The 14,158-nt window shown below is 35.6% G+C and overlaps 1 protein-coding gene across 1 annotated transcript; it reads right to left on the bottom strand.

Moving 5' to 3' along the window:
* Positions 1-2,377: 2,377 nt before the first annotated feature.
* On the bottom strand, positions 2,378-11,404 carry LOC100372535 (aminopeptidase N-like). Its single transcript, XM_085497327.1, has 17 exons — positions 11,043-11,404; positions 9,783-10,071; positions 9,307-9,427; positions 9,043-9,197; positions 8,840-8,953; positions 8,608-8,748; positions 8,390-8,521; positions 8,109-8,311; positions 7,665-7,753; positions 7,423-7,556; positions 6,848-7,051; positions 6,624-6,700; positions 6,410-6,520; positions 6,157-6,318; positions 3,680-3,814; positions 3,158-3,230; positions 2,378-2,530 (listed from the first exon to the last, which is right to left on the bottom strand). Exons 1-17 carry the CDS (start codon positions 11,270-11,272, stop codon positions 2,378-2,380), a joined length of 2,523 nt encoding a protein of 840 aa, XP_085353453.1. The 5' UTR covers positions 11,273-11,404.
* Between the last annotated feature and the right edge of the window lie 2,754 nt (positions 11,405-14,158).

Genomic DNA, 14,158 nt, shown 5'->3' with positions numbered 1-14,158 from the left:
ACACTAGTTGTAACCGTCTTGTTTTGTTCTCTATCTTACTGGTCCTTTTCATGTTTTTAAATCCCGGGAAATTTTCACCATTATTTAATTAGATAAAAAAGTCTTTTCATGGTATCAACAATAGACAAATTATTTAGTTTCAAGCGTAGTACGAGCTTCCTGTCGTCTTTCATTTTACAAAAGCAAAGAAATAAACGCTAGGTTGGGTTGAGTAGTGTAACAATCTTGGGAGTATGACAATATGCGTGATATATCAATCTAGTAAGTTGATATAAAACCGTTGTATGTCTGGCACGTGTTCGCAAGATGCACTGAAATGTATATTACTGCGAAACGTAGATTTTATCAACATAATATTGTATGTATGATCATTCATCATCTAAGAATTGATTCGTTTTTACACTCAACTATCAATTGATTTCACAATCTTTGATTATGCATATTCAACTAATTTTGATTGATTGAATCGTACAATATTTATGTACATTCATTTGTTTTAATAAATTGACTGCCATAAGAAAAAATAACAGAGCGTACCACGACTTAAAACTAATCCACATTTAACATTAAAAATCGGTACCATAGAGTAGAACAAAATGGTTGATTTCACGATCATTATATGCTATTTATGAATAATCTTAATGTGATACCAATGGTTAACTGATCACAGTGTGTTGTGAACTAGTCACAGTAAGATTAACTGGCGTGGTTAACTGGTTGTAGTATGGTTAATCGGTTACAGTATATTGTAAACTGGTTACACACAGGAGCTGCTCACTGTATATAGTAAACTGATCACAGGTAAAATGATTAACTTGTCACAGTTAGAATGTTACAACACTGTTAGCATGTCGCTTTCTACAACTGTTTTCAGATATTAAAATTATGCATATTAATGAAATCGCATGACCATATATGGTTATATTATGGTATCTGTTTTTTTTATAAATCTAGTTTCCAATGGCTTCATATTGTATCACTGTTAGTATGTCCTTATCTTCACCAGTATTTTAAATATTACATTCTGCATATTAATGAAGTGACATGACCATGTATATAACTAAATGCATACCCATGATGCAATAGTGGCTAAGATATTACAGGTGCGCATATTAATAAGGTCACATGGCCATATATGTTCACCTGATTTGTTTGTCATCTATTTTGTCTGCTACCTTCATCACACCATTGGCAGCATGTCTATCTGCAACAATACTGGACATGTTACAGTTACTTAACGTGGTCAAATGACCATTTATATGTTAGTAGTAGATTTTCAATATTGCACTGGCTATAATGTCCGTATGTCACGCGACCGGTTTTTTTTCGGGGATATTATGTAATTTGGCATTCCAAGACCCCAGAAAGTGACACTTTCGGGTTTTAGAAAATCCAAGATGGCGGCACAATTACGTCATATATCCGAAATCTGACAACTTTTTAGAGAACTGCATATAGAATGTGTCTGTAAATTTTGAATAGTTTTTGCAGGCCTAATAAAGATGATCAGAACAACTTGTAAGGAAGGGAGATATCGTCCGTTGGTGGCGCACTTTCCAAGCTTAATAAATGTAATATCAAATTACTTTGAAAGTATATTTCTGTTTCTGACAAACATTGTGACGGCTTATGCATTACCGTATTTGCCTGTATCTAAACTTCTAAGTGATTTATTAAGTGTTATAGTAGGCTGGTTAGTGCTTTTAGAGAATCTCTGAATCACACATTAAATTTTAACACATTTCCCCCCCCCCCCCCCGTGGTGACCATTCATAAAAATGTAACCGTGGAGGCTCCCTAATGTGCATATATAATTAATATCAATTATAAAATCGTTTACGTTTACGTTAACTACAAACTTCAAGTGTTAGGTAAACAAATATTATACAAAGCGTGAATGAGTACACGTGTGCGTTAAGCTTTGGGAATTTTTAGTCATTACTCCCATACATTTTGCACATTGAAATTTTGGCAGAGTTACATATTGATACATAATGGTCAGCTCGTTAAACCATACAGACTAAATGTCAATAACCGATATCGTGTTTCAGATTGGCAGCGTCAGATCGCTATCAGCTTCGAATTCAGCCTTTGTCTCTGTAGCTTCGTCTTAGCACTGTAAAAAGTGGTCAATGTTTCATAATCGATGTCACGTAATCTAGCTACAATTCCTAGAACACTTCACCAGAGCAAGGAGATTCGACTTGAAGCAGGGGACATAGTGTAGATGATGTCCGATATATGAGCATTGTAGTTGGTCGAGAAGCACTAGGTGTATTTTATTGAAAGTGTGTGTATAATGCATCAAATTAAATTTTATCATAATCAGTATTTTATTTCACAACTCCAATAATACTTTAGACACACCTTCTTGCTATCAAATGTATTGCATGGATTCAAAGAATAAACGAATTTCGTCCATATTCCTGTCGACCCATAGAATATTGGTTTCAACGCGTTCAATTGCTCTGTTGAATTCCATGGCTGCTTCGATCGGCATATCGCTATAAAGATCCCCAAACGCTTTGAGCTACAAGGAAAGGAAATGATGAAACGTAATTGAATATAGAATGCTAACTATGTTAAATACCTCCAACAAATCATGCATAAATTGTAACGCATGTTTGTGTTGCCAATCTTAGACAAAATATACCGCTACAACAGCGTAATGTCGACTTTGCCTTTACTTCCAGTGCTAAATACTCCGCATGGCAGTTTTAACAGTATACCGCATAAGGAAATCAATTGGTTTGCGTAAGTCTACAAGGAAATAACTACTTGCAGGAAAAAAAATTATTAACAAGGCAATTCCTGACATGAATAATCCTATTATGCTCTATGTTTGTCTAAAAGCGGAATTTGTAATAACAAACACGGTCAGTTGAAAGTTAGACCTAACAATATCACGAATATGTTACAATATACGCCAATATCCCAAATACGAATAACAGTGAAAACAGTGTGTGTGAAAATAATGGGAATGAGTTTAATAGATCCCATATAAGGTGTTGTTACAATAGTGTCAATAGGTAATAAGCTAATAATTCACCTAGTCATTTTATTCTAACGCTAAGTGCGCCCTCTAACATTACCATTTTTGTATATTGCTCGATAAAATACTTTGCCATAGAGGGCACACGACCCCTAAATGACATACCTCAATCAGATCTTTATTTGTGTTCATTTTATCAGCGAATGCCCATACTATGTCGTATGCACTATCACCATATCTAAAAACAAATATATAAGAATGGATCACACACTCTTGACATCGTCTCTGCAATTTACACTCACTAGCATACTCTAATGTCGACACTATATCCAGCTCTCATATAAAAAAATGTGATCTAATCACCTCAAAATGAAAAGATGTTATTGTTTGATGACATAATTTATGCATTTGCGTGGAGTTTACATAATGAATACGTCATTCAACAAAAGTGTACATACATTGTGCAATACACCACACCAGTGTGTATTTATATGCCTTTCTACTGAACATCGATCCACCGATTAAAACAAAACGTGTCTTATATATTAGATAAAGTTTTTAGAATGGAAGAAATAATTGCTGAAAAGCGAAGAGAATAATTGCTTTGAATGTAAGAGCCAACAAATATGGGTCTCAAATAAATAAACTAATAAATAAATCCATGATTCAATGTATTGAAAAACTTACATTTCCTTCAAAGCTTCGAAATTTTGAACTGTAAAATCCCATGCTAGGCCAAAGCCTAAGGCTGAGTTATCCTGTACGTATCTGATAGTCACTCGAGCATCAAAATCTTTTCCTCTTAGGGCCTCCTCCATATACCTAAATGTTGTAAATGATGAGTAACAAAACGTGTATGACTTTTTAAATATAACTAAATATGTCATTGTATTCAGATTCAATGACTCTGTATACATGATTCAATGAGCGGGAGAAATATACATGAACTTCAAAACATAGAGCCAGGGAGTTACGACATACCTTTCAAAATGAGAAATTCATAATAGGTTAATAATATAATTTCGTTTGTAACATGTACGTTCAATAAACCGGCCATCTTCGCTAGTCAATGGCTAAGTTTATTCGGCCAAGCCTCTAAACAGACCTTGGCAGAACGACTATCAAATATGCGTATTTTAACAGCGCCCCCAGTAGTCAGTTGCGGCTAATCATTGTTCAATTAGTTTGCGTGTTACAAATCCCCCTTTGGCGTTTCATTTTAAACAAAATGGCGGCGCCCATGAATCGTGATACTTGTGATGATAAAATTGCGAAAGTGTTCGGTGTTGGTGCCTTCAAGCCTCATCAGGTACAGGCAATCGACGCAGTTTTGTGTGGGAAGGATGTCTTCATAGCGACAAAACAGGAAGTGGAATTTTGTTTTATAATTTGGTACGTCCAAGCTGATTGGGCGCCTTGTTTCGAGGTGCGCCCAATCAGATCTCACTGCTTAAGATACGCAATTTACCTATGCGATCCCGCACGGTATCGTGTAGAGGCCTATAGGTCGAAGACACGGGACCGTGCGATTCGGACGATGTATACCGGCTAATATTTCTACTTTTAAACAAATAACTGAAATTCCTGCTAATCCCTGGTCATTCAGGATAAATTGATGACATAAATTGGACACAAATACATAGAGAACTAGATTTATCGCAAGATTATCAAATCGTTCAACCAAAGAGTTATCTAAATATTAACTACTATTTCGCCTACTATCAAAGACTAAGCCCCAAAATACGGTGATGTCATTATTTCTAGACGTCATATAAATGAAACGCGGATAGTGGAAAATTAAAATGAACTTTTTGAAACAACTGAATCAAGATTACGTTCAAATGCGACTTAATTTAAAACTTTTTCTTCCCTATATACTTTTATACAACATGATGAATTAAAGCATTTGGATAAAATGTTAATACATCTCCATCCACAATCCTTCTTATATTCCGTTTATATATCTAGTTGAACTTGAGACTACAAAATCTGCTTCTTCTGGTTCATACTAAGATCTATATCTTGAACTTGATTTTAAGGCCAGTTTTCTACGAGATTATATGACAAAGGAGGTGAATTTATATTCACTATCATCAATTTACCCCGCCATCCCAGCAGTATCCCACTCTCATCTATCTAATAAGTGGTATACACTCACGCGCTATGGCACGGACTTTTTTTTTCAAAAGACACGGTCTAGCCGTATCACTCACAAAGTTTTTTAGCAAATATAAAAAGCTAGTGATTATATACTATAACACTATTGCAAGAATGGTCAAATTCACTTGTCTTTAGTCGAATTAGGATTTCTTACAGAAACCAATTTATTAAGACTCGGCATGATATATGGTGGTTGGTGTATGTGAAGAAGAATGAGTTCACTCTTTTAAGTGAACACCTGTATATACCATACGGTTTATATCTATATTTCTCCTACTGATTTTAATATGTTGTTTAGTGCCTGTTAATTGATTTGTGCTTGTTTTTTATTGTTGTCGGTCGGTTATTTTGTGTTTTTTGATTTTCCCTAGATTTAAATATTGAGTCAAGTCGACGTCTAGAAAACTAGACTAGACTAATAAAACAACATTCCTAGTTGATGAAAGAGCTCCACAAATGCAGAAAATTTATAGTTGTTTTATATCACTTTTCGTTCTCTAGATAATATTTTTTTCAATAGTATATAGGAAGTTCCCCATCCTGATTCTCAAGTATTATGAGTAAAATACGACATCGTATCATCTGCTGTGAAAAATTGAGGAAATGATGGTCTGATTTTTAACTTCTGGAATAGAACCTCAATTTCATTTCTTAGATTTGTCTACCAAATGCTCAGTGTTATCAATTTATTGATGAGAGTCTTATACGGGTAATACTAAACTGTTGACCATACAAAAATTATCAATAAAATGTCATTATATTTTCCAAGACGAAATAATCATTTGTAGTTTTATTTTTAGTTTTTTGTTTGGCAATATCTTTACTTGTTGTGTCTTTTGAACTTTTCCTTTATTATATAATCATATACATGAGTAATATTCACACTGACAATTTGAATTCATTCACATCATTATTTCTACAATTATGGGTGAAATCATTTTTTTTATTTTAAAATCATGTCGTAGTAAATGTGTAGGGTAACATTACTAAAATTAAATACTCACCACGTCAGAAGCCAGCCTAACTTTGTACAAGCCATTGCCGATCGTAAATTGGTTGTTTCTTCAGAGTCAACTTTCTGTTGTTCGTATGCAAATATCCATTCGTTTTCTCCCCCATGACGTATGGCGGTGCAGTACACATTACTGCGCATATCTTCTTCAATCCTATATTGTGAGATTTTATAAATGCTTTTAGAACTATATAATTGTATAATAGTGTTTTTCGAATCAATGAAATGTTATTTAATTTACTGACTTGTTATTCAGAGGTTCAGACATCCAGTCGGCATATTGGAGTGTAGCATTGTCAACGCAATCCACGTGGTTGTAATCACAGGCTGTCTGTAGTGTGTCTAACCGTCGATAACTTGAACAAAACAAAAAAATGTATTGGAGTTATGGCTCAAATATAAGTTTTATGTCAATTCCATAAAAGTTAACATAAGTGATTTTTAACAATTCATACTTACTAGTCAATGTCGTCTGTCGGGTCAAAATCCCACCCCAGATTTGCATAATTTGGACTAACCAAATATCGTATGTATTTCTGAAATTGAATATTAAGTATAAGTGACTTAGAATATCTACGCCAAGGATTCGGATAACAACACGTTCTGTTGTTAATAACGTCTTATAGCATATTATTCTTCCTCTATCTACACTAAAGCCAATTAAGGTATGAACAATAACGGACCTGTAACAAGCCATATGTTGACGTTCTCCATAACATGTACTTTGTGTAATACTGCTCTGCTATATAGGCTTGCCATGGTATATACTCAATCTCGTTGTACAAATACTGAATTATCTCCATGGATACAACGTGATCTAGTTGTTGAGCTTGGCCCAGTACTAGGGCATCGTTTATGAGGTGTGCTCGATTTCTCACGGGAAGTGCCTATAAAATAGATAATGTCGGATCTCGGATGATAAAATTTTATGACGTTTTTACTATCAAAAAATAACACAAGATTAACACATGATAAAAGAGGTAAAACAGTTGATGGAACCGTAAAACGTACTGGAAACATTCAGCTGTCTGTATAGATTACACGCACTTGATCGTGCCAAATCAGATCGCAAATTTTCGTAATTCGTAACAGTGCCATCAACGGTTGATTTAGATAACAAACTTGCGCCCAACGTGGGAAAAGATACATTCGGAAATCTTTCAAAGGTCGAATTCGCTGTACAATTTAGATGTGATCTCGTGTTATGTGTATTTAACAGCATGCGATATAAATAATGGTTAAAGAAATTATATTTCACCTCATGATTAACTAACAGTTGTTGGGCCAGTCTTCCCCAATTCTCTAAATCATAGTTGACCCGTATCAGAGCAGTCTGGTTAATATTAGCAATATACCAATGAATTTCATCTGCTCCATCCAATGTAAACTCAGCTGAATTAACGACATAAGATAACATAATCATTATATCAATATTTACAATTGAATGCCACATTGTAAAAAGCACCATAGCTATTATTGCTCCATTTGTATGACGCTTACCGGAAGTCAAATGAAGCCACGTGGTTTTCGGATTTTCAAACAATTGTTCAGCTTCGTGGGTGAAAGTTAATGGAATGTGCCATACATATCTAAGGAGAAACAATTATTACAATTAATTTTAAGCGGGACAAAATTGTGCCTCATTCTCATACTCTAACACAGGAAATTTCGAAGTGTATATACTTTTTTAGTAACTGTAGAATGCTTAATAACATACAACTTTAAGGTACTAGTAAACCTCTGGCAATGAGCAAGGTTACGACAAACGTACTGATCAGAGTATGGTGAATACTATTCAATAAATGACAGTACCAACTGCAGTTAGTTTGGTATTCTTTTGTATTTATTTGCACACTTTGAAAACCTATCATCAGTTGTCCATAAATCAGTATAATGTGAGATGGTTGTTACACGTTGCATAATTAACCTCAGTTACAGACTTACCCAAGGTTCCCGAAGTCTTCGTCTTCAACCACGTCGTTGGGATCTTTTAAGAAATGTTTCTGATGAGCTTGAACGTTACTGTGGGATGTACGGATTAGATCAACAACTGGGAATCCCATTTGTAAAGTCCAAGTGTCCATAATTTGTTTCATATCGAATCCAAACACTTCAGTAATGTTTTCCCCCATCTCATGTTCTATTGTCTGTAGACAGAAAACCAGATTGGTCACATGTCCAATTCATTGCCTTTTCGTAACTGTTTTATTTCTATGGTAACTTACCTCTGTTAAAACTCTCCACAAATCATCAGATACGGCGTTGTCGTAGGCAAACCAATTGAGATAATTACGAAAACCTTTAAACAACAGATCTTCTCCCATAAATCCTCTCATTAGCATAATTATAGATGATCCCTGTAGACAGAACGAATTTTCACTTCAGTTATATTATATTTTCCCAATAGTGGATATATTTAAACTAGACAATGGTAAATTCTCACCTTGCTATAGGTGATAGTGTCAAAGAAACTCGTTATTTCCGACTCATCAGTAGAAATGTCCATTATCAGTGGGTGTGAGTCGCCTTGTTGGTCCTTGTTGAAAGTGCTATATTGTTCCCCCTCCTGGAAGAATTGTTCATACTGCAACACAAGGGATTATGAACAATTATAAATATTGGCTTAAGTTCTCAGAATATATAATAAGTTTCTGAAACATCACGGAGAAACTTACATATTGGAATCCAGGCTCCACCCAATTTGCTCCATAATATTCGAAATAAGAAGCGAATCCTTCATTAAGCCAAAGATGGCTCCACCAATCCATTGTAACTACATTTCCAAACCACTGAAACAAAAGAAATACAGCAATGAGTTGATAACTATTACATGTTTCATACATTGTAACTTAATTGGATTAAAAGTGGTATATATTACCTGGTGTATGGTTTCATGACCGATAACCTGTGCTACTGCTTTCTGTCTTGATGGTGAATGCTCTTCTTCATTGTATAATAAATACACTTCTCTGTAGAGAATTAAACCCCAGTTTTCCATAGCTCCAGGTCCGAATATTGGCAATGCAGACATATCTTATAGAGACATAGACAGGCATATCCGTCAAAATGAGCATATCCGTATATTTTTAGGATTATTATTTATGTTGTTCAAGTTTTTTTTTTTTTTCATCCAATTGCTTACCCATTTTCCTCAGGGCATAACTCATACCCCAAAGATCTTCAAAGTTACTAAGTTGTATCATTCCTACTTCCAGTGCGTATTCCGCCTGATAAAGCAAAGACGGCTGACTCCATATACGGAACTAAAATAAATATGTATTAGAACAAGTTTCATCTCAATCGTGTTTCAAAAATCATTTTATACCAAAATAGTACCCATTGTTGTTATTCTTGTACATTTTCAAATACTTTAAAACAGTTTTTTTATGAATTTCAACTGCATTGTTTTCAGACATATGGCATCATTTATATATTGTAAATTTCATCGTAAAAAGGTGAGGTAGTTTCGGAGTAAAATATTGAAAATAGAGGTCTCTTCAAGCTTGTTAATTGTGCAAATATTATTTGAGGTAACGATTTACACGAGCATGATCTCAACAGGTCACAATACCGGTCTTTGCACTTGGATCATACCTAATGTCTGTATACACTGCTTACCTTTATTCCCGTACGTGAAGTGCTTTCTATACACGCCCAGTCGCCAATGGTGTAGGCATTCAGATAAGTGGACATTTTGACGGTTGTATTAAAATAAGTGACGTTCCACACATCATCGGTGTTTGGATCATAGTAGGTGTCATTCCTCACGGTTTCCATGTTGGACAGTGCTACGTATTCTGGTCTGTAAACTAATATGGTATCAAATGTTGCTTTGAAATCTGGTTCATCAAAGCAGGGGAACGCGCGGCGTGCTCTGACAGATTCAAACTGGGTAGCAACGAATGTTCTGCAAATAAATCAAAACTGGTATCAGAATATTTCTCAATTACTTTACAACCATAATAATTACTTTTTCTTGTCAATGACGTAAGTTTAAACGTTCAAATGAAATAAATGTTGTTCACCGAGATCGACAATACAACGTACTCAACTGAACTGGCTAAGAGTTGACCCTTTGACCCTTAAACCTAAGGTACAATTTATAATTATCACTGTGCAATGTGTGTTTACCTCTTTAAAGATAGTTTATATCACTCATTCTTGGGAACTGCACAGCCTGTGCGATATACGTTATAAGAAAACGGCCCATTTGTATTTAGGAATATTGAAATACAAGATGTCAATTCCTAAACAACTCCTTTTTTGATTTCATCAAACTGATTCCCCGTGTTTCACAATATTGTTTAAATCTAACTACATTACAAGTTGTAAATGTCGTTTTAACATGTTTAATACTGTACCAATTACTTTCTATTTATTCTTTGAATACAGTTTTATTTTCAAAAACGACACAAATTTTGAAGACAACTATAAACAATTTCCCATTGCCAACTGGTCACATCAAATATAATAGCTGCGTGTAATAGACAAAGCAATTGACAATATCAGGGGCAAGTTATATACAAGTTCGAAAATAGAGAATATCACGTGAGTGGCCTTAGTATATAGGATTTATTAAATAGTTCGGGAATAGAAATTGATATTGCAGGGTCACGCATTTGCTATTATGTTTATCCCATGTTTCCTTTTCGTCAATTTAAAAACACACCGGTGACGTGATTTGTGATCGCGTACTTTTTACTCCATAAAGCATTGATTGCCGCCAGTACACCCACATTCGATTCAGGAATGTTAGGAGCCATCCATACCATCGATTCCATCAATACTACCAATGTACATGCTGCATCAATAAGGCATGGATTATAAACTAAAAATTGTTAAAATAAATCGCAATTCGAAATCGTTTTAGACACTTACTTATTTTGGCCGTCTTCCACATAATTGCCATAGTAAAACCCTCGGTCGTCTGTATTATTCACGGTGCCCACATATTCCATAGAGAGACGGTAACTGGTACCAGACTCCAGAAGATCAACCGTGTTTATGACAAACCAATCATATTCGGTAATTGTACTGTTGCCGGCGATGGGAATCTGTTTTTCTACTGCATCGCTGATGTCGTAAAGTTCGTATTTTAGAATCGTCATTCGCTGGTGAACAGTAACTCGGTCAGTATCTTCAAGACATTTGAAATAAATGTCAACTTTTCCATCTAAGTCAAGGAACTTGTGTCCGTCTTTTGCCTCCGTGAAATACGGTTGAAGCCACACTCTGTAATGATACGGCTCGTGAGTCCTTGGCAGACGACCACCAGAATCTTCGTCTTCGATATGTACTTCTTCTTCCAGTGTTCCCTGCATTTTAACATCGACATCAAAACTGTTAACATAGCCGCAGTTACTTTCTTGGATATAATATGTTAGAAACAGAAAAATCAACGTTTTGAGTGTTATAGTACACCCGTGTTTATTCTTCGCTTTGCCAAGATAGCCTAATGTAATAGGTGTCATCATGCATGCACGTTTCACTGGGATGCAACTGGTTTTGTAAGAAATTACAAATGAACTGTCGCGAGAAATATTTATAGAGAGAAAAGCAGTGACGTGTCATTGAGTGGTTGGCTGGGTTATTATTATCAGAAAACCGAAAAGTCAATCGGAAAGGCTGTTACAATTTAACTCTTTTTTGTTATTTTGTGATTATGGATGCACAAACTGTTCAAAAAGCAATGCCACGTGGAAACGGTTTATCCGTGTCTATTGTCACGGTGACGTTGTTACACAATACACACCAGTCATGTATGGATCATCTTAGTACATAAAAGTAATAATTAATGAGAAATATTATATTTTAATTTATGGGGTAGCTGCATAATAGAAATCACGTTTCGAATATTTCGAATATTAGCATCATAAATTTATGTCGTTCAAGCGACAGGGTTAAATCACCGTATCCAACATATTGGTTCCTCTGTGATAAGCCCGTGCAACTTCCCTCTTATGTACTTCAGGGCCGTTCGCACATTTATACAATAACTGAACACATCAGGTGAGTTCCATTGTCTCCGTCAAGCAGAGCAACCTCACGGCGAATGCCATACGTTATTTATACAGATACGAGATTTGACTCCAGACTCTGCTGGCTCTGGTCTCAAACACCGTTCCAGTGGAAAACGTTGAGCTTAAAATTGACCTACGCTAAGGACTTAGGCCTCTATCCCACGGGGGACAAGGTCCGCCCATCAACACCGTCTGTGCGCCCCCCCCCCCCTACGTCCAGCACTCGGCGGGATCCAAAGCAATACCGAATGCAGGACTCTGTCATGTTTTGGGCTCAGTTTAAAAATGGGGGCTGCTACTGTCGTACCATTTTAAAACAATTTCATTTTTATTTCATCCATGGTCCAAATAATTTATATATTGAAAAATTGCCTGCCAAATGAAAATAAGCAAATGAATACACAAATAATAGTAATACAAATAAAATAAAATAATAATAAAAATAAAATAATTAAAGAATAAAGTAATTATTGCTTTCCTCCACTGAACTAAAGCACTGGTGTATGCGTTATCTTAACATTATTCCAATAATCTATTTCTACTGACTTTGTCAAATGACCTTACAACAAAATGCAACTATTTAGAGTTGACGTGAAAGTTCGTCAATAGTGATAGTGTGTGTAAACACACGGTGTGTGTCTTACTTAGATGAGCGTAGATAACGACCTTGCCAGGTGTTTACGAGTCTCTTTGCTACCATGATGAGCGATAATCAAGAGTACACACCAGCAAAGTGATTGGCGGCAAAAGTACAGAGTCGGTGAATCGGTGACAGAGTCGTGTTATCATGTGCTGTACTATACCTGTACTGAGACGTCCGTATGACGAGGGTCAAAGGTCGGGTCTCTGTTTGTGTTTATGTGTGTTCGCTACTTTTTGTACATAGTTAGCGTTTTCAAATACTATTGTATACACGTGCTCCCCACGTACGGAAGCTGATTAAGGCCATGACAAAAAATATTAGATCTCGAAATTTTGACTTTAAATCTCTAAATTTCCACTTCCAATCTCAAAATTTCGACTTTAATCTCGAAATTTCGACTTTTAATCTTGACTTTCATAATGACGAAATTTCTACTTTTGAACGATTGAACGTGGCGAATTGCATCACATATTATATTTGTTATTCATTTTATTGAATAGTGAACACTCCCAATTAAGTGTGTTCTACATCAGCGTACCCTATAAGCCCCTTACTACGGGGGTCCACAAGTGACATATATTTAATTCATCACTGTAAAACTCTATTATTTTACAGCAAAACTTCATTATTTCATGGCAAAACTTTAATTAGTTGCGGCAAAGCTCTATTAGGATTACTTCGCAACAAAACTTAAGGCAAAACTTTCCGCGTCTATTTTCCACAGCGTAAGTTGCAATGATATCCCATAATTCCCACTTTTTGAAGTAATTTTTCAATCAAACCGATACGAATTTACAGCAGACAGCGTTCACTAAGCCTTGTCGACATTGAGCAGTCTTGCGTTTGATTAAAAAGTGGCTTCAAGAAGTGTGAATTTTGGGATATCATGGCAACTTCCGCCGTGGGAAATGGAGAGTTTTGCCGTGACGCGGAGAGTTTTGCCGTGACGCGGAGAGTTTTGCCGTGACGCGGAGAGTTTTGCCGTGACGCGGAGAGTTTTGCCGCTACAAGTGATAGAGTTTCGTTGCAAAGTAATAGAGCTCTGCCGCAACTAATTACAGTTTTAACGTCAAATTGTGGAGATTTGCCGTCAAATAATAAAGTTTTACCATGAAAAAATAAAGTTTTGCCGTGAAGTAATAGTGTTTTGCTGTGAAGTAATTTTTTTTTTGCCGTCAAATAATAAAGTTTTGCCGTGAAATAATAGAGTTTTGCCGCGATGACGGAATTAAATATATGTTGTCACTTGTGGACCACTTAGACTTATAGAAAAATTGGAGTACGCTGATGTAGAACACACTTAATTGGGAGTGTTCAATATTTAATAAAAT

Source organism: Saccoglossus kowalevskii, chromosome 3, assembly GCF_978046115.1.
Source record: "Saccoglossus kowalevskii chromosome 3, keSacKowa6.1, whole genome shotgun sequence".
Lineage (NCBI taxonomy): Eukaryota > Metazoa > Hemichordata > Enteropneusta > Harrimaniidae > Saccoglossus > Saccoglossus kowalevskii.
This window is presented reverse-complemented; position numbering and strand designations above follow the sequence as displayed.